General features: G+C 41.4%; 1 protein-coding gene across 3 annotated transcripts; it reads right to left on the reverse strand.

The window, feature by feature from the left end:
* Positions 1 to 368: 368 nt before the first annotated feature.
* LOC127425573 (protein PRRC2A-like) lies at positions 369 to 21,044 on the reverse strand. Of its 3 annotated transcripts, none has more exons than XM_051671703.1 (17): positions 20,923 to 21,044; positions 17,087 to 17,238; positions 15,743 to 15,920; positions 12,768 to 12,864; positions 12,377 to 12,446; positions 11,571 to 11,714; positions 11,180 to 11,430; positions 10,889 to 10,971; positions 10,618 to 10,766; positions 9,216 to 9,318; positions 8,901 to 9,099; positions 8,662 to 8,754; positions 7,986 to 8,532; positions 6,624 to 6,868; positions 6,046 to 6,331; positions 5,733 to 5,958; positions 369 to 5,591 (listed from the first exon to the last, which is right to left on the reverse strand). In XM_051671703.1, exons 2-17 carry the CDS (start codon positions 17,199 to 17,201, stop codon positions 2,633 to 2,635), a joined length of 5,745 nt encoding a protein of 1,914 aa, XP_051527663.1. In that variant the 5' UTR covers positions 17,202 to 17,238; positions 20,923 to 21,044; the 3' UTR covers positions 369 to 2,632. The 3 variants fall into 3 exon arrangements, with proteins under 3 accessions (XP_051527663.1, XP_051527662.1, XP_051527664.1); XM_051671702.1 differs by having other exon boundaries at positions 20,773 to 21,035; XM_051671704.1 differs by lacking the exon at positions 8,662 to 8,754 and having other exon boundaries at positions 20,773 to 21,035.
* Positions 21,045 to 21,633: the final 589 nt, after the last annotated feature.

Raw genomic sequence — 21,633 nt, forward strand, 5'->3', positions numbered from 1 at the left:
CATTTACATTAATAGTGTTCGTGTTTGTTGATTCTATTGCCAATGTGGATCTCTGGTGTGCAGTCACTCACCCTATGCCCCCAATCACACTGATGGTGAAATAAAGTCAAACCACAGATCGTGGTTTTTTTCTTTGTATACTTTTTATTATAATAAGACACTTCTCTGCTTGTACATTGCTCCCTTGAACTTAAAATGGCAACGATTGTGAGTGGGAATGTAAGTTGGGGCAGACAAATTCAGATGCATACATGTGTGTATATCAAGGTTCCAATAATAAACCATAAATGCTAGAACAGCAGTGACAGCTTCAGGTACCTTGGTCTGGTTAGAAGTATAATACAATCTCTTGAGTATTTCAAGGAATACACATTTCTATTCATTTTTATTCAAATATTGGTACATATAATGTGACCACGTCAATGGATTAAGAGTTTAAGAGAGATGATAAACAGCACTGGAAGCTGATGTGAATGGCTTCCAATGAATATACCCACCAAGCTGTATCGGAGGATAAAACCATGCTTCGTAAAATGTCTGAGAAAAGTTAAATAAACCCATTTTATTGTATTTTTCTTAGAAGATAGGAAAAAATATCGATTTTACTTTTTCCCACTACACTTCATTTGGATTAACGTATACACTTGAATGTATATAATGAAAATATCCTATATAAAATAAACATCCTAATAGTGTTGAAAAAGTGGGCAATTGGGACTCATATTCCCCTTTCACAAAGCGTTCTACCCAAGAGAGCACATTACATGTAAAGATCAGATAAATTCACACATACTTTTTAAATGCCCTACTCACACATACATTTCATTCAAAAGCCTTACATATTATTCCGAAGCTGATCAGATCAAGGCCTTCCCAGAAAACAAACAAACCCCAACTTACACCAGTTGAATACAGATGCTGGTCGAAATGAGTAAAAAATGCTTTCATCGGTTTCAATTTAGACATCAAGCATTTGTTGTTTCTTGTTAACCTGGGCTCAGACTCCGTTCACTAGCGTGAGCAGATGTCCATAGTTGATGGGCAAGTTTTGTTTGACATCAGGCATATTGCACACAGAACCAATGTCTTGTTTTGTAACACTACTCAAAAAGGGGCACAGACTCCTTGGCATAGACATATCTCACTGAGAAGATAAATTGAAGCTCAGTCCATAGATGCGAGCAAGACAATTGCCCATAGTTCAGAGAAACGTTTTGGGGAACTTTGGAAATACAGACTGGAAGAGGAGCTTATGTCAAACTTTCTTTTTTAAAATAAAGGTAATTTACAATGCAGAGGGTAGTGAAAGAGCGGTTCTCTACACGTCCTAGAACTGTTAAGTGAATATAACAATAGCACAATACTTGCATTCCATGTTAAATAACCTGGAACTGCAGTATGACACCTAGTCAAAAAGATGCCCAATATACAGCTAGTCATATGGAGAAAAAAAAAACAAAAAAACAAAAAAACACTGAACAATCTTCATCCTACAGGAGAGTTTTGAAGTTTACTGGCTTAATAAGTGCAAGACAGAAAGAATCTGTAACAGATGTTTAAAAAAAGAAATTCAAATTTAATGATGTGACACTAAAGGCCGAGTCAAACAGCAAAGCCTTAAAATGAAGTGATTCATGAATGGGAACTTTAAAGGATCTTAAGATCACTTCATCTAATTATATAAACATGTATAATGTACTCTATTAAACTACAATTCCATGCGGAGGCAGAAACTAATGAATAGCTAATGAAACTATTTGTAAACCAAAGCAATGAGCAGTGAAGACCTGATTTCAAAACAAGGGGGAAAAAACAAAAAAAAAAAACACCATGTAGGTCTGAACCAGTGGACATGAAATTAGAATGTGAGCAGTAGTATTGTACTGGGTTGGCAAGCACTGCAGTAAAAGATGAGCTCAAAACCAAAAATGAAGGGGGGTTTAGTTAAAAATTAATTTTAATGACCTGCTTTGCAGAAAAAAAAAATATATACCCTCACCTTTAAAAGAGGGGTGAGGTTGAAATGAAAATTTAAGATAAGGGAAAGAATTCAAAACACAAGAGGGAAAAACAAATCTATGATACATTTGTTCTCATTAAAAGAGGAACTTCCAAGATCCAACCTGACGGAGAATACAGTGAATACACAATCCAAAATTATGCAATGTGAATACACAAGTACATAATATCAACCCTGGCCTTTCATATATGCTTCAAGCCACAGTTCTACAAATACATGTAACATGCCTAGCATACACGAACTAAGCACATCTTAATCATGTTGATGTCATATTGTGCTTACAAATGGATTAATAAATGGATGTCTTCTGGTTGACTATTTTCAGTCTCAAAAGATACTTCCGTTAAAAAGGGGTTGAGTATGTCAAATCTCATCGTAGAACTTGGGATTTATGGGAGCGTGAAAGGGCACAGAGTGTGAATTTCCAACAAAAGGACAAAAAAAAAAAAGCAATAAACTAAGGGAGCTAGAATGAATGTGTACATGTCTTGTTAACTAATCTTTTACAATAAAGTGTTAACATGTTAGGGGGGAAGAGGACTGACAGAAATAAGTGGCCAATGAAAGAGGGATGCATTTGAAACATTTCCAAATAAAAAAAAATAAAAAAAATCACTTCCTGTTCTTAGGGGATGGCCAGTTGCCACGTCTCTCACCACGATTGGGCCCACCATTGCCAGCACCACCTACAGGCCCACCACCACTGGGTGGACCCCTGTGGCCTCTTCCTCCACCACCACTGGGATTCACCCTTCTATTCTGCCTCTCCATTCCAGGGCGCTGACTGGAGAAGCTTCTCTTGCTGGTGGCCAATTCTTTAGCTGTCATCTCTCTCTCGCCACCTCCACTACCTCTTCCTGTTGAATGATGGTGATGGTGGTGGTGGGAGGAATAGGATTTACCACCTCCTCCACCTTCTCTCTCGCGAAACTCGGTGAAATCACTGCTTTCGGAAGCTGTTTCCCATTCCTCATTGGCCTGGTCAGAGTTCTGGTTAGAGACGTCAGGAGATTTGGCGCCCCCTGCTGGGTTATGGTTATGACGGTGCTGAGGGTGCGACTGGGAGATGCCCTGGTAATGGTGGTTGTGGTGACTATTTAAATTTTGGTTTCCAACCCCATGGTGGCCGCTATTATTATTATTATTAGAAGTTGCGGAGACATTATGGTTTGCATTTGCGACAGATGCTTTGGGAGTGCTATTTGTTTCTTGCTGGGAATTCTGCAATGGAGAAGCAGGCCTCTGCTGTTGTCCAGCTACAACTTCAATAATTTCACTGCTTCCATTAATACGGGCTGCATTCTCTCGCTCTTGCTTCAGCCTGCGGAATCTGGGAGGCTTGTCCTGCTGATGCTGAGATCGTCCATGGCGCCTACGACGAGGGGGGCGTTCAAATCCTCTGGGAGGAAAACTTCGTCCATCTGAAGCAGACAGAGGAATTGTCTGTGTAGTAGAGCCAGTGGAATTTGACGGAACATTACTAGAAGACAGCTGAGCCCCAACACTTCCATTCTCAGTGGACCCCTGTTGGACAATAGGCACAGAGGGATTAGGTGCTGAGGAATTTGCACTTTGAATCTGAGACTGATTCTGGTCACCAGCTTTCTTCTTTTCGCTATTAGCTCCACGACCAGAGTCTTTGGGAGAAGATGGTTGGGAGGATGTATGTTGCTTTCGCACAGTTGCAGATTTTGTAGACCAGCCATGGGAAGGAGGGCCAGGTCCAGATCTGTGTCCGCCAGAGACTCCAGCATTGCCTACACTTCTATGAAGACCTCCTCCAGCACCACCTCCACCTCTACCACGTCTTGATGGCACTCCCCTTGGTGTGAATACTCTAGTCTGGGAGTTTCTGGTTGGAGCTGAAGAGGATGAAGGGCCTGTTGATGGGTTCTCTCCTCCAGTGCCAGTCTTGATGTTAGGTTTGCGGTCCTCTTTGTCAGAGTGAGCAAGATCACTACCAGCACTCTCACTGCCGGTCTCAGAACCCCGCTGCCGCCTCCTCTTAGGCACCTCTTCATACTCAGAGCCTTCACTTCGGGTCTCGCTGCGGTTTCTAGCACGTCCCGGATTTGGCTGAGGGCCTCCATGTCCATGCCTACCACTGCCAGATGATGCCTCCCGCTTGTATTCTTGATTAAAAGGTCCGTGGTGGTAGCCACTGTTGGCAGCTGGCCTGTAGGCCCCGCTGCTTCTGCCACCTGTTTTCCCACGACTGCTACCACCGGTACTGCCCGTGTAAGTGCCCCTGTATCCTCTGCCTCGCCCGTAGAACTCTCCTCTGCCACGGCTTGATCGCCCACCTCTGTATGAGGATGCATGGTAAGTCGTGCTCCCTCTTTCAGAAGAACGCTCCCTTTCCCTTCTGGATTGAGGAGCAGAATACCCAGAATTTTGTATGGAGTTGTCTCCATTTTTGGATCCTTTACCTGTACCTCCAGTGTTACCTCGCTCCTTTCCACCAGTTCTGGGTTTATTTGACAAGACTGCATCATCTTTCCCACTGTGTGTGGAGGACGTTTGAGCCCCAGAAGCTGATTCTTGTTTGGTGGTTGTCTGAGTAGTATCTTGTTCCTTGTCTTTTCCAGAGCCTCCAGTGGTCTTTTCTCCTCCCTCTCCTTCACCACCCTCTCTTTTCATCTCTTTTAAAATTGGTCTCTTAATAGGACCTGCCCGCTTGACTGTGACACCATCTGCTGATTGGGCAGAGGACTTGTTCTCAGCCACCTGATTTATGGATTCTTCCCCTCCAGTATTTCCACTCATTCCAGAGCCTACCTTTCTGTTATGGGATGAGCCAACACTCCCGCTACTGCTACCAGGCCTTGGACCCCACTGTGTCTCAGTTTTGTGTTCCCGGCTGCGAGAGTTGGCTTTAGGGTGGTGCTGCTGCAAAGAATGCTGTGGGGGCTGATTGTGTGTATTTCCCATTTTATCCTGTTTCCTTCCTGGAACATGAGTGGATCCAGTGTGATGCTCATGCTGCGGTGAGACTTGATTATGTAGGGACTGCTTCCCACTGCCATCTTCCCTGGCTGAGGAAGATGATGATGATGAGCAGGAGGAGGAGAGGGACGGCTGATGGAGTGGAGGTGAAGGGCCACTCTTTTTTGGCTCCCCTCCTTTTTCTCGCTCCCTACCATTCTCCTGCTTGTGAGGATGAAGGGAGAAATGAGGGGGTGGAGCATGGTGTTGGAGATACGAGTTGTTCTCCAAGGCAGAGTGATCAGAACGGCCATTACGGTCATAATGGGGATGAGCAGTCCCCCAGATTTGGCTCTGTTGACCCCCCTCCTGATGGCTAAATCCATGAAGTGTCCCTCCACTGCTGGCCCTTTGCTGCAGGTGGGAGCCCATCCTGGATCCATTGTCATGGAAGTTACAGTAACCTCCTCGCCCGCCCATAAAAGGCTGATGGTGGCCATGGTGGCCAGTACCCTGGCCCCCAACCTGAATTGCCAAAGGTGGTGGGGTTTGGTTGGATGAGCCAGATGGACAGCTGGAAGACATACTTGGGGGCTGAATATGAGCTGTGCCTCCCTCTCGCATACGCACTGGAGGAGTGTCACTTCTAGAAACATTTAGAAAAGAAAACATTTGTTTTATGCTTATAAAAACTCAAAAGAAATATTACAACTTTATAAAGGAACAGTTTGGAAATCTTTGCCTATTTATTTTATATACAATTATGTTTTGAACAGCTGCTACTTACCTTTGACCTTTGCCTTTGACATCCTCTTCCTCTACAGCTCTCTGCCGTAGGGGGGAGCTACGTCCCCGATCCTCAGTACCCCCTGGAAAAACATCTGGCCCCCAAGTCAGCTTAGGATCCATGGGGGGTGTGCCACGATGGGGGTGAGGGGGTCCACCATGCTGCTGCCTATCAAAGGGATCTGACCCAGAGCCACCTGAATCAGAACGCTCTCGACTCATTATCCCTGAAACACAAAAGCCCTTATTGTCTCTGGACAAGCACGGGTTTTGGTCTACTATTTAAAGTTGATTTCATTCAGTTCTTTACTAACCTGAAGGATGCATGCTGGGAGGGTAGTAGTCCATGGGTGAGGGACGTCCCTGCATTATGCGAGGGTCCATATAGGACATCATCATCCAGCGGGGATCAAAGTTCATGGGAAGAGGTGGAGGACGTCCCATTGAACCAGGGGGGTAAAGGGTTGGCTGTTTGGGCCCAGACTGTTGTGTGGTGCCCGGAGAGGGGCCCTGCAGATTCGGAGGCTGGGACTGGAGCTGATTTTGGGCAACCTGATTATGTTGCTGCTGCCACTGCTGCTGCTGTTTGAGAAGTTGCTCCTGTTCATACAATGATAAACGTCACACTTTGTACTCATATTTGTCAGACTTTAAATAATCTCAGTACCTGAGGATAGAGAGCTTCAAATAAGTTAAGAAAGAATGTTCATATTTCTGCTTGGGTATGAAACAATATCATGCGCTGTTTGTGCACACGGTGTTAAAACATTATTAGTACATTATTAAATTTTTAATCAAGTACAGTATATTTCATTAATTGAAACACTGACAAATAAATGAAGAGTTTATTGCATATAATTGGTCTGGAATGCATTTGATACAACACACAGACCTGTTGTTGCCTCTGAAAACGAGGAGGAAGCGATTTCTGATACTTGGAAAAGCCCTGTCCGGGAGGACCACTTCCCTGCCGTCCTGTTCCACCAACATTCTCAACCTTCACGGGATCATCTCCACCTCTAGTGCCACGAATGTGTGGCCCACCTACTACAGGTTCATCCTTGCCATCTCCAGGCACTGGGACATCCAGGGATTGTTGATTCTGGGTGACTTGAGGCTGCAGAATCTGCTGAGATTCTGAATGAAGAGGAAATGATCAAATCAACATATGTATATGGTCGAATGAGATATTACAGGGGCCGATACATTTTCCCATTTGGCTAATTCGTTTCTCAAGCTGCGATAGCAAAATCACCTGCTTGCACATGAAGGAGCCTTCTGAGACGACATGTAAATGACCAATAACAGTTATTTTTCTTTTGTGCCATCGTGTTATCACAAGAATAGTCAAGTGTACAACACAGTCTCATTTAAACAGTTTCGTCTTAGACAGATGCTCATAAAAGTTTAAAGTGCTCGGTTGTTTCATTTTCCCTCTCTAAAACTTCTATCATAAAACATCGTCATACATGCGGATCTCTCATTTAAACAGATTTAATTAACAAACCTCATGTTTCATTTTCCCTCTCTCTTTCAGCAGTTTCCTGTAACTGTTAACCGTCTTGTCAAATGATAAAGGCAAACATCAATAAAACATCTATCATATATCGTATGAAAATGTCTTATTTAAACATATTTAATTTACATACCTCATGAAACTTGCACAAATTCATTTTCTTCCTGTGAAGTGCTCGTATATATTCCTCTTGAGCATGTTTTATAAAAGCATGGATCAAAAATCGCTCTAACGAATGTAGTGCAACGGTCAGTCTGTGATAGTCCAAGCAGGCAATCCGGGCTGAGTAAACTGGAAGCGGTCAGTAGATTGTTGCTCACTGAATCCGCACTACTAGCATGTGAGAGCAACTTCAAAGTAAAAGTGCTTCACGTGCGCTATGAGTAAATGTCACATTTACTGTGCACTGTATGTGCAATTAGTTTCATTCTTTTTGTAAGAAAATGTGATAAAATCTACTTTGTGCACTGTTGTTATTTCCTTCTTCCTAATGTATTACAATTTCTTTATGTTCAAAAAATTACTAAAATGAAGACTAAACAGAAACCAGGATAAACTGCTATCTACAGTCTAAAACTCACAAAATCTAATTTTGAAAGATTGTCCCCCCCCACCCCCAAGTAAAAAACCCATATCGGCCAACCTCTACATATGTAATGTCATACAACACTCATACGACTGCTCAACATCTTACTTTACTGGACATGTTTCTGGAACAGAAAATTATGGAGAACTAACCAGTGTTAGAGTCATGACTACTGTTGCTGCCAGCCCTCTGTCTATTATTTATGTTCAGCACCAATGTTGCACTGCTTGTCTGAGCGGATGACAGAGGAGGTTCTTCTGGGTCCATGCAGGGTGACGATGGCAGACTGACATTAGGAGACGAGGCTGGCGCAGACAAGGAGGGACTTGGGCTGCTGGCAGGAGCATCACTGGGAGAACTGGGTTTCATGCTCTGTTGCTGCTGCTGTTTTTCATCAAGTCTCTTAAGCTTCTCTGCGCAGGCAGCACGGCGTTCCTCCTGCATCCTCCGTTCCTCTTCTTCACGCCGACGGCGGGCACGCTCTACCGCGGCAGAGATCTCTGACGATGATTGCTTTCGTCTTTGCCGCCATGTCTCGTCCTCATCCTCGCCCTGTTGCTGGGGTTGCAAGGTGCCAGGAGGAGGGGGGGTCTGCCCACCTGGCACTGACTCTGCCTGCTGCTGTGCTTGGGCACCGCTGGGAGGCTTCTGAGGGGCCAGGTTGGGGCCTGAAATTGCCAAATGGTTCGAAGGCTGGTCCTGTTGATAGAAGGAGGGTTACATATGTAAAACTAAAGCTCACCAATGTAAACTCCATTATCACCAACATGCTTCTGTTAGTCCTCGTTCTCGCTGTTGTCCTATATCTTGGACCCTTTCCCCATATACCTGGTGGTAGTAGGAGTAGGGCCCCTGTCCAAGAAGTGGCCCTGGTGGGGGGGAGGGCTGCTCCCTTGGGCCACCTAGTCCAGGTCTACGCCCCTGCATATGGGTACACGCATCAATCAGCGAGTCATCCAGGAACCACTACAAGCATGTTCCCGTCCTCACAGTGACTGCACATTAGTCGGCAGAGGCCAGTGGTACACTGAAGGTTTGCACCCGTGTGTGGGCGATGAGTTTCATACCTGATAAGATCCTGCATTTGTCTGACTGCCCCAGCTACTTCCTCCCTCCTCGGCCCAGCCTGGCTTGCTGGAGGGGGGTGCAGAGCCATCGTCAGGACTGCAAGGAGGGGTGCACCGTGAATTCCCTCCACTGTCAGATGCTCGGGACCATGAAACAGGTGCAGGTCCATCTTGGGATCTCTGTTGCTCCCTTGCCTCCCTGGTAAGGAAGAATGTAAATAACACATTTTTGTAAATAATAAAAGTGTCACAAAAATCAGTCAAAAGGAAAGCAGTTTAAAACAAATTGACTGAATGGAGAACATTTCTGTTTACCGGGGTCCATTTTTGTTTTCAGTCCTTTCCTCTTCCCCGTCATCCTCTCCTTCATCATCACTGAACTTCAACTTGGCAGAGTAGTCAATTTCCTCCTGTGCCCCTGAGAACAAAGCAAGAAATTCAGTCACTCTCTTCCAGGAAAAATGATCAAAAATACTGATGATGGACCGCCCAGATGGTGGCGTATACACATTTTTGTCCAATCAAATGCCTTCTAGAATGAGAATGTCCACCTAAAATATCACCTGCCACTGACTAGCAATAGCAAGTATCAAATCATGGTTTTGCCAGGCTGATATATCAACTAAAGTCTAATGGCTCCAATATGTCCCACACAAACTTCCTGTTTCAATATAAAATACATCAACACAAAAAATAAAACGCATCCAGCAATTTAGAGTGTTTACATTGTATCTATATGATAAAAACATATAATGCAATATACCATATGAATAGTAAAGAATCAAGACCATATTTAAACTGAAATGGGTGGAGGCACTTCCTAGTTACAGTGATGTTTAATAAAGGACCAGCTCTTGCCATTTCTGGTGAGAACAGATTGTCTGTTATTTCTGTGTAAGCTGTAAATACTGAAAGTGTGTTGTGTGAGCACACTGATAGTCTGATTTATCTAATCTGATTTAGTCTGATAACTAACCATCAACTGGATCACCCTCGCTGCAAGCAAAAGTGTCTACTATATTTTAAAATGAGACTCAAGTCGGGAAACATGAATGACACAAAAAACACTCATTGTGCAAAGACTAAATTAAATCTAAATCTAAAATGAGCATCCTCATTTCCTTTCCTTGCATCCTAGTTCCACCCTCTTAGAAAACAAAGAAAGGATGCAAGGAAAGTAAACAAGGATGGAGGAACCAAAGCAAGACATATTTGTAAAATGGAATGTCCTTGCTCACTAACATGTCACTTCAGAGTGTGGACTTTGCATTACCTCAGAGCACTTTCTATTATGTTGTTAAAACTTGATTCACTGATAGTTTCATGATAAAACCTAATAATTCAAGATGCACTTCTAAAGTATGAAAATTATGGTTTAATACGCAAAAGGTAAAACATGAAATAAAACTGTTGTGCCAGATGTGATGGGGGAGAAGCATTTATGCGTACGTCAGGTGCAAAAAAACAAAAACGTCTTCTACATATGATGCATCTGTGCTTCCTTGCTCAAGCCTTCTTTGTCCTCCATCCTCCCTGTGCATTTAGAGAATTGATACGTCCTTAATGATTATGGACTTTGATCGGTTTCCGGGTCATGGGCTTGAGGATGGAGGAGCGAGAAATGGAGGATGCACAAAAAAAAACAACAACATTCTACTTGGCTCAAATGTCCTATTTAGCTCTAATAAGCTAGTGGAATTAAGAGATTTCTACTTACCAGCCCAGCCCTCATCTCCATCATGGTCCAGCTCATCCAGCTCCTTCAGGTCATCCTGTTTGAGAATGGAGGGGCGTTTTACCACCTCACCCCGGGGGCCTCCAGAAGGCCTCCCATCCGGTCCTACTCCACCCTGTGAACGAGAAAACCTGGCAAGAGGAGAAAAGACATAAGTCAGAGGAGGATTAAAAAATGGCAACTATATGATGGTGAATATTAGTAAAATTGCAGTTATAATTGATTGAGCACATGAACAATAATGATCACTTACCTCTGGGCCTCATTTGGGGGTGGATACCTGTACGGTCCCTGTGGACCATATGGGGGTGGGAAGGGCAGATATGGTGGATACATCTGGGGATAAAGATGCAGACAAAACAGAAAGGGTTGAAGTAGGCTATGGCCACTAAAAAGAACAAATTACAGCACAGCCAACATAAGAGCAAAAATTAGATGCATGACATACTTGCAAGATACAAAAAGACAATCTTAAGCACAATTCATTTGTATGAAATCACTTGTCCTCATTTAAACAATTAATGGCAGAAATGCTTAAACTTACGAAGGAAGGCATGATCCCTCTGTAAGCCTGGAACTGCGGGCCGATAGGTGGCTGGGGGAGAGGAAGTGCGGGGTTGCTGGTTGGGGGGGCTCTAGGCGGCCCATGGGAGGACACGTTTTGGTGTGGGATGGAAAGGGCCCCAGCAGCACCCTCCATCACCATGGTTCCCCCAGCACCGCCCTCCGCAACTCCCTCCCCAGCCAGGGTGGGTGCCAATGCCCGGCCCCCACCATCCCGCCAACTCGTTACGTCTGTAAAAGAAAGCAACTTGTTTATTAAGAGTTTGCTGAACATCTGTGAATCAATACATATTAGAAGATAACAAATATAATATGCATACCACATGAAATAGCAAGAATTATTGAAAGGAGAGCAGAACTAGAATGCTTACTCTGGGGGCGGAGGCTTGGTCCGGGCCCATACCACTGATCTGCAGTGGCCTGTTCTTTGCCAGCTTTGTCCTGGTCTCCAGCCGCCTGCAGGGTGGGAAATTCCTCGCGAGAGAATGGCGATGGTTGGTTTGATCCCTTTCCACCTGTGAAGAGACCAAAGGGAGGTGGTTAGCTTTGAAATATGAGAAGATGTACTTCATTAGAAATGAACCGGTATCCATCTATACCGGGGCACAAAAGGATTGACATAAGAAAATAAGTTTTACAGCAAAAGTCCAAGAACATTTTGGACTTCAACAGCTACTTCAACTTTATATTTTAAAACTCTTTAAGACAAAAAAACATTTTGGCAAGTAACTAACTAAAAGTAGCTACTAACCAAATGAAAATTTTTAAAGTAAGCTACAGTACAGGTTCAGTAAAAAATGCTTTTTTATTTATTTTTTTTTACATTTCCCTTGTGAAAAACACAATTTACTGACAAAACCGATAATCAAACACACTCTCCTAGAACATCTCTCTTTCAAGCAGCGTAAGTTCAATGTCACTATAATTGAGATTCTCATTGCTTTTGTGCCAAACAAATCCTCAGATTGTTCAAAGAAATTATGTAATATATTTCAAAAAGGTTATATACTTAAACTGATACAGTATTACCCCATTGAATAGCTTCAATCTGTAGGTAGCTAAGCACTTATTTTCAACAGGGTAGCCTAACTATAGTTTAACTAATTTTAAATTGTTCCAGCATAAAATGAAGTTTTGATAAGTTATCTATATGCATGATCATTGCACAGTAACTCACCATCTCCTTGTACTCCATGTGTAACACTGGCCTGAGCCCAGGACTTTGGCCCTACGGCTAGAGTCGGAGCCTAAGAGAAATACAGAAGTGTCAAAACACAAGAATCTGCCTGAATGATTAACTAAAAAGCATTAATTAAATGTGCTGAAAACCACAAAATTCTGGGTCTAACTTTTGTGTATATATATATATATATATATATATATATATATATATATATATATATATATATATATATGCCTGAAAATATTTCCCCTGATGTTAACATGTTTACTGGTGTTTGTCTTTGCATACAACAACTATAGCTAAAAGGGGCCAGCTTGGTAAGCTCAATGGTTAGATGTAGTGGAACATTCAGACTGCTATATGTGTCATGTTTGTGTGACGGCACCTCTTGAGCTGGGGGTGTTCTCGGCATGCTCGGTGCAGATGTCTGTGAGGCCACAGGCTGCTGCGACTCCGGCTGCGCTGCTGACAATACATCGGTACTACAAGATGGATCACAACAACAAAACAAAAAAAACACCCATTATCTCAACCCACATGGCCAAAGAAGACAAACATGGACATGTACCTAATCAGAGTGTATTTATATATAGTGGAGGTGGAAGATCTCCAAGATTATGTCTATGCTGGAGTTTTCTACAGACCATTCAAAAACAGATGTCTCGTGTTAAACAGGATGTGATTACTGATTTCTCTCCAAACAAGTTGATTTAAGAACCTGGGTGGTCTGTGATTAAATTGGTTGCCCAATTTGAGCATATTGTCAGTCAATTGTGGCATTGTCGAGGATATCTGCAGAGTGCAGACTTAAGTCATAGAGTTGGTAGGTGTTTAGGAAAGAAAAAAAGGTTATGTTTTTAATCAAACAAGCAGTCATTTAAAGGAGGACTATAACTCCTTAAAGGAATAGTTCACCCGTATGCCATTTTGAACACATTTGACCTTCTTGCTTCTGCGGAACACAAACAAAGATATTTTGGAGATATGAGGTGAATATATCCATTCAACGCAAGTCAATGAGGGCCAACACTTCCAAGCTCCAAAAAGGACATAAAGGCAGCTAAAAATAATCAATACGACTCCATAACTGGCCTCAGTGTTGTGCGTACGTTTATGCAAAAACTGTCTCCTTTCTTTTCTTTAAAGGGGACCTATTATGCAAAATGCATTTTTACATGGTGTTTGAACATAAATGTGAGTCGGCAGTGTGTGTACATAACCACCCTACAATGTTAAAAGTCCACCCACTCCTCTTTCTTATATTTCTATTAATCAAAAACAGTGTCTCAAAATGACTGGTTTTCATATCCAGGCCACGCCCATGGCTGGTGACAGACTCCACCCTATTATCATAGACTCCACCTTATTATCATAGATCCTCCCCCGAGTGTTCTACACACAGTCTGCCATTTTTTTTCACGCTGGAGCAGCTACAGTGAGAAGAATAATGTCTCAACTTCGTAAGCGTCATAAGTGTTGTTGGCTGTAAAAGTGAACATAAGAGTCATCATGTACTCCCGGCATAACAGCCACTGAAGACGCAGTGGACAAGTTTTTTTTTGAAGAAAATGTGCCCCAAAACATACCAAAATTTGTGTATGATTGTGCAAATCATTTTACACCGGACTGCTTTGTGAATGAGGGTCAATATAAAGCAGGATTTTCAAAAAATTTGACTCTCAAGCATGGATCAGTACCAACTGTTCGTGTTCCAGCTTTATACCCTGAAGATGCAAGTATCGCACTTTATATTTTGTGAATGTTTGCAAATCGCCTTTCCGAATGTGCTTGTTAGCTGATTCCACGGCTAATGCAGCTAAAGTTACCACTGTCTCTGATTGTATTCACCGAGACCAGAGCTATGTCGTTATAGCTTGTTTGCACATGACGTCACGTCACTGCGTTGCTGTGGCGTGAAATGCAGATGGAGGGCAGGAAGTGATTTTCTACATAAGAAGCACCATCACAAACTCAAAATGCCTAGGTTTTGCATCGTTCATGGTTGCTCAAATCGATCAAACCGAGAAACCACAAGGAGCTTTTATCATGTACCAAAAGTTGTTGTTCATAAGAGGGGGAAAATGCAAGAAATTGACTGAAAAACGCCGGAAATAATGGCTTGTACATATATGGCTGAACAAAATGTATTTACAGTGTCAGTCATATTGGTTCTGATTTGTTGTTGCAATAGTATCCGAAGCACGAGCTGTAAAGGCACAGCCTTCTTCCGGAAAGGGGGTGGGGAGCAGCAGCTCATTTGCATTTAAAGAGACACACATGAAAACAGCTTGTTTTTGATTCCACCCAAAAAGAGGCATTTACAACATGGTATAATAAATGATCCGTGGTGTATTTTGAGCTGAAACTTCACAGACACATTCTGGGGACACCTGAGACTTATATTACATCTTGTAAAAAGGGGCATAATAGGTCTCCTTTAAATACCCACAATAAAGCATTAGTTACGTGACAGTTACAGGCCCTTCATATCCAATCATATGGATAGGTGTGGGTGAGTAACAGAGTGTAAAAAAGGACTTAAATTTTGATCTGTTACTCACCCACATTTATCATATCACTTTTGAAGATGTAGATTTAACCACTGGAATTGTATGGATTACTTTCATGTTTCCTTTATGTGCTTTTTGAAGCTTGAAAGGTCTGGTCACCATTCACTTGCATTGTATGGACTTACAGAACTGCAATATTCTTCTAAAAAATCTTCATTTGTGTTCTGCAGAAGAAAGTAAGTCGTACACATCTAGGATGGCATGAGGGTGAGTAAATGAGAATTTTCATTTTTGGGTGAACAATCCCTTTAATCGTGATTCATCCTAAAGTTTGAAAAAAATAAAGATTTTATTTTTTTTGCCATATCGCCCAACACTACATCAAACACACATTTTTGAGAATATCCTGGCCACACTTTTCCATACAATGAAAGAATGAGGACTGTCTCCAAAATGAAACAAGCGCCATAAAAGTTCTATAGAAGTAGTCCATATTACTTGTGCACTATATTCACAGTCTTCTGTGTGACAAACAGACCAAAATGTGTTATTCACTGATAATCTTCCCCTCTACTAAAGCTCTAAAAATTTCCATTTGTTCCTCAAAAAAAGCTATCATACATCTTCAGAAGACTTGGTTTTTTTGTTGTTGTAATTTTTACATTTTAGAGATCCCAACCCCATTCATTTTCACTGTATGGAAAAGAGAGGCCAGGATATTTTTGAATTCTATTTTTTTAAATTCACCTTTTGAGTCCCACAAAAGAGAATAATAGGTGCTTAAACAAAATGAGTGCATGTTAATGATGAATTTCATTTTTGTTCATTCTAGTTGGGAAATTAGCCTAACCTCTTTGGGTCTGCTGGTTCCTGCTTGCTTGCCCATCCTGTGCCGTCTTTGGGAATGAGCGAGACGTTGGGATCGTTGCCTTTGTTCTCTGCCTTCAAACTAGGCAAGTTGGCAGGGGGGGGCATGCGCCGTGCAGAGGCAACTTTACCAAGAGACTGTAAGCCATGACGAGGGGCAACTAAAGAGAAGAAAAGGAATAAGGGGGTAAATAAACAACAAGCGCAGAAAACTTACACCATCTTAAGGGACACCATCTGAAACTGAGCAGCAGACACTGTGGCATTTGTGAGAATGTCAAAGCCCTTCATTCATTATGGCTTAGGAATGCTCGACTGGCCAGTGTAAGGAGTGAAACTAACTTATGTGGATTTGTTTCAAGTAGTTGGTCAAAAATCCCACTATAACACTCTTACGACAGACTGGGCTATGCAAAATATGTCACGCAGTCAGTGATACTGGACCAAGTTGGCGGTTTCAGACAGTGAAAAGTACATCTGTGACGACTCTCAATCCCCTGTTTGTTTCTTAGAGCCAAGCTGCCTGGAGTGCTGGGAAAATAGTATTTGGGAAACAGTGACAGATACTTAGATCTGGTAATTCAGCTCCTGAATAAAACATAGGTAGGGAATGTGTGGAGGGAAAATTATAAATCACAAGAAGACCTCTGTCCTAGGTCAGACATTGACAGTTCAGTGGGCTGTCCTCCGCTATCCGAAAACAATTGGGAACAGTCTAAAAAACACAAGGGTGACAGAGTGGGATTTAAGAATATTAGAAATGAAAGATATTGAATTTCTTCTTTTTTCTGCCATTTTCTTTCACAAAGGCCAAACAGAATACATTCTTAGATTGCTCTGTTGCCTTGGCACATTGTAAAATAATACTTTCTTTGCTCATACACTATAGTTGTATGACACTTTAGTGGCAAGGACCTGAGAGATGATTTGCATCAATATTAACATCAGCAACTCTTGTGGTGATAATTTGTGTGTTATATGTGTGGTAATGTGTCTTACAGTAAAAGCCAGACAAAAGGTAAACATGAAACTGCATTTGGAACCCATTTGACTTACGTAGTGATATTTTTCTGAGTGAAACAGGATATTCAAGAAAAAAGTAGGGTGAGAACTGATTTTATCCATTGGGGAAATTATTGGATTGTGAAAAGTGGGCATTCCATACCAGAATTGGCTGTTTTTGCCATAATTTTTATTAAATAACTGAATTAATTGCTGCGTCAACTACTGGCAAGACTTTAGTAAGGCTGCATTACCAATAACAGTAACCTAAAACACTGCCTAAACATTAACCAATAGCCAACTGGCTTAAGTGACATCAACTCACCAACAGGCTTCTGTGCTTCAAGGCTCTTTCCTTTGTATGTATCAAACAGGTTGAGAGACGCATACTTGGTTTTGCCATCCTTCCCCTTTGCCGTTTGCCCAGAGCGCTCTGACATTGCGCTGTACGCTCATTGAGTATGGTGAGTCCTGAGACTGAAAGAGTGAAAGAGAGAGTGAAAAGGAAGAAAGCGATGCAGAGCCAAAGGGTGTTCACTTTCAAGCTTTCCTATGTTTTCAGGATCAAGATGAACAGTTGAACTGCTAAGTGTAAGCACTATAGACTTAAAAACTATACTGTTGTTTGTCATTTATTAAGTTTAACAGAATCAATGTAATAGACAGAACTGGAAAATCCCATAACAAGTGACTCAAATCACCTCAACCCATCACTCATTTAAACTGATTAACAGGCGCTGCTTAAAGGAATGTTCTGGGTTCAATACAAGTTAAGCTCTATTGACAGCATTTGTGAGATAACGTCAATAACCACAGAAAATATATTCACCTCATCTCCCGAAAAAAAAAGAAGAAAAAAAACAGCGTATTAAGAGGAAAGGTAAAGCAGTTTCCATCCTTGACTTTGTTCTAACCATTCAAACAGCTAATGTTAGCATCCTCTCCACCTTGTCGGCAATGCAATTCTCCAGTGCAGCGATTATAAACAAATTAATTATCAAACCACCTTTGGTTGTCTTAAATGACTGATTTATTGTACCATGATAATAATAACAACGTGTATTGTATATACATGCCATGGCTTTTTTCTGTCAATGTTTCAAACCCGCTTTGTCTCTATAAATAGCTTAGTAATGTTGCAAAACAAACTCCACGCGGAGTGAGTGTTTTTATTTAAACTCTAGAGGGTGCCATTATATTGTTGATCCAAGGAGTTCAGACTGTAGAATCCTCCAGCGCTGGCCACGGAGAAATGAAACCATAAATATACTGCTGGCCAAAAGTTTGGAATAATATACAGATTTTGCTGTTTCGGAAGGAAATTGGTACTTTAATTCACCAAAGTGGCATTCAACTGATCACAAAGTATAGTCAGGACATTATTGATGTAAACAACAGCACCATCACTATTTGAAAAAGTCATTTTTGATCAAATCTAGACAGGTCCCATTTCCAGCATCCATCACTCCAACAACTTATCCTTGAGTAATCATGCTAAATTGCTAATTTGACACTAGAAAATCACTTGCCATTATATCAAACACAGCTGAAAGCTATTTGGTTCCTTAAATGAAGCTTAACATTGTATTTGTGTTTGTTTTTAAGTTGCCGCAGTATGCAATAAACTGGCATGTCTTAAGGTCAATATTGGGTCAAAAATGGCAAAAAAGAAACAGCTTTCTCTAGAAACTCAGTCAATCATTGTTTTGAGGAATGAAGGCAATGCAATGCTTGAAATTGCCCAAAAAACTGAAGATTTCATACAAAGTTGTACACTACAGTCTTCAAAGACAAAGGACTTTGGTGAATAAAAGTACCAATTTCTTTCCATAAGAGCAAAATCTGTATATTATTCCAAACTTTTGGCCGCCAATGTAACTATCGGAAACTGTACAAGATTTTCCGATAGCCAATAGTTAAAAAATGCAACTATTGGCCCTGATTAATCGGTAAATCCAATATATAGGTCGACCTCTATTTGAATGCAAGTGAATGGAGAAGCAGCCTCGGACCGCTGCATAAACTGCTTTTGTGTGGAAACAGTTCATCGTGTAATGAATTGACTGACTGGGTGCTAATTTTCAGTATTTTTGCCATGATATATTCTATTTATTTGTAGAGGACTTTATTTGCAGTTTGCTACAAAAAAACACCACCCTGTTTTAGAAGTCAGGATTTTTTATATCATCTAAAATCTTGCCCAATGTTTATCTAAAATCAGATAATCTGAAAGTTTGCTGGAAAAGACTGTTGCAGACCGTAGCTGTCAATTTACTTTCATGTGCTGACAGACAGCTCTTGACCTTTCCAATATGGTGTATGCGTGGACGATTCGTGGTCCATAGGAACAGCTGCTAATAAGGCATCTACGTATAGACATATATATGGTTTCAGACCCAATTCTGATAACAGTATTGGTATGTCCCTAAAAATAAACAAATTATTGACACGTTTGTTTTTTAATGCCACGTTAGATTAAAATACAAAAATAGGTAGGTATATGTACAACTCATCCACAGATGACCTCAACAACTTGAGTTGATTTATCACAAGGCAAATGCTCTAAATGCAAAGTAATATATTACAAATACAATTCTGATGCCATTAAACAGGAGATACTGCAGTAATGCAAAATCACGTTTGCACTACATTGTTTTGTGGTGAAGCCCTAATACCAGTCAAATCACAGCCGATCATACCTGAGCAAAATGCACAACAAAACAATATTTTTTTATTAAAAGATACAGTGGCATGAATTCACCAAGACTAAACGAACTAATAACGCACATGAACAACAGCCTTAACAAGAAGTTACCGTGGCAACCACAGCTTGATCCAAAACACCACAGTGTTACTACAATAAACAGTGTTAGCCACAAAAACAAAAAAAGTGAATTAAAATAAAGATTGACAGCTTCGTAATTTTTGTAAGGGAGAATTAAAATGACAAGACAACAGCCGCATCACCAACATTAATATTAAACGCGCATTAAACGTTAGTGAAGTGCACACTCTGCATAATGCATTCTCTATGTAACACATTAACACCAATGCAATGGACCAAATATCACTGTCATTGATTGGGGTCAGTGCAGATTAGGAATAGCAGTGATGCCCAGTTGGCAAAGCCTGTAAAATAATCTCTACGCAACATGAACCTGAGCTGCGTAGAGATCATTACCACCTTTGCCAACTGCTCATGTAGGAGAGCACCTTTTCACAAAAACACTCATGTTATTGATCTAACCACACAAAAGACCGGTATCTGTTTTAGAAATACGGTGGTTGATATTTTGTAAAGCGGTAAATTGTCCATGTTGACTGGTTAACTCGCTTCTTTTAGCAGCGGCCACCATGTTTCGTGCTAGGAGGGGGCAGACCTATACGTTTCATAACATACATCGCTTCATCGTCGTATATCGTATTAATTGGGTATATTAATCTAGAAGAAGCCCATATACACTGAAAGAGACACAAATAGCACATTGGGAACGAAACGGCCCGTATAATTGATGCCACGGATTTGATGCCGAGAACAAAACAAAATGGCGGCGAAGTGAGGCCAGAACTACAAGCACATTAGCAACAGAATTTGAGACGATTCAACAACACAGTCTGCATCTGGAGGTAGAATGTAATGACTTTCAAGTGCGATTTCATACACATTTGGCAAAACAAGTCAATCGGATCCTTAATATTTCACAGAAAGCAAGCTGCCAGTCAGTAAATGCTTTCATCGTGGCAAACTACTCCACGCCAAAAATGAACACTAAATTTGCCCAAATAGCTGTTGACCTAAAGTAAAAGTTCACCGACACATAAATAAAATAAAAAGCTAGATCTTCGCCAGGATGTGGTACACACACACAAGCGACGCTGTTAGCATGCTAACGTTAGCCTCCATCGACCGATGAAAAGCAGGACAGCTGGAGCCCAACACTACGATCATAAACTCGTCTTTAATAAACCCGCTGTAATGCACTCGATTGATCATTAGACACAGTTACTAACCTGGTCTTGTCCCGACTTGTCTCGAGGTTGTAGCAATAATCGTCAACTAGCTGCCGTTAGCACAAACTCATACAAAAGCTCAAAACAGGATTATGTGTAGAAGAGATCTGATGGGGATTGTAGAGGACGGATGTGTGCAATGAAGCTTACTTGTTCTCCCTTTTCTTTTTTCCCACAAAACAAATGAAAAAGGAAAATAAAATAATATTGCGTGGGTCGATCCGTCACTATTAGAGCCGTCAACGGCTTCTGAGGACGGTAGAACGGAGAGGGGCGGGTGTGAGCATCAGGGGGCGGAGTTAATTAACATAATAAGTTGCGAACCGGCCTCTTGACCAATCAGATGATATATGTTCAAATATGTTTTATTTGCATTCATTTAAAGCACGCCCATTTGCTCAATGATAGAAGTCTGTTTATAAAATGAATGACCTGGGAGGACAATGCTTGCGCCTAGATATTTTCTTCTCATTCTGCTTAATTATTTGTATTAAACAAGATGACTAACTTTCTTCCATGCTGGAAACACAGGTCGATTTGCAAGTGGAACTAAACAGTTTGAGTAAATTATGGAGCCATGTCAATTGCTCATATTCAATAAAAGACATATTTCTTAATATAACCTATTAGGGGTGTGCGATATGTATCGTTTACGATAATATCGTAATTGTTGTTTTAATGATGTGCGAGCTGACTATCGAGTATGTCACTCACTTTGCAAAAAAACAATAAAAAACACGCCTTGAGAGTCCACGCATTCACTGCGTGATATAGCTTATTAGAATGCAGTGTGTAATATAGGCGAACATGGTCACCTCACCACAAGTTAAGCTAGCGTGGCCTAAAAATGCATGACTGAAG

The sequence above is a fragment of the Myxocyprinus asiaticus genome, chromosome 34 (assembly GCF_019703515.2).
Source record: "Myxocyprinus asiaticus isolate MX2 ecotype Aquarium Trade chromosome 34, UBuf_Myxa_2, whole genome shotgun sequence".
In the NCBI taxonomy this organism is placed as follows: Eukaryota; Metazoa; Chordata; class Actinopteri; order Cypriniformes; family Catostomidae; genus Myxocyprinus; species Myxocyprinus asiaticus.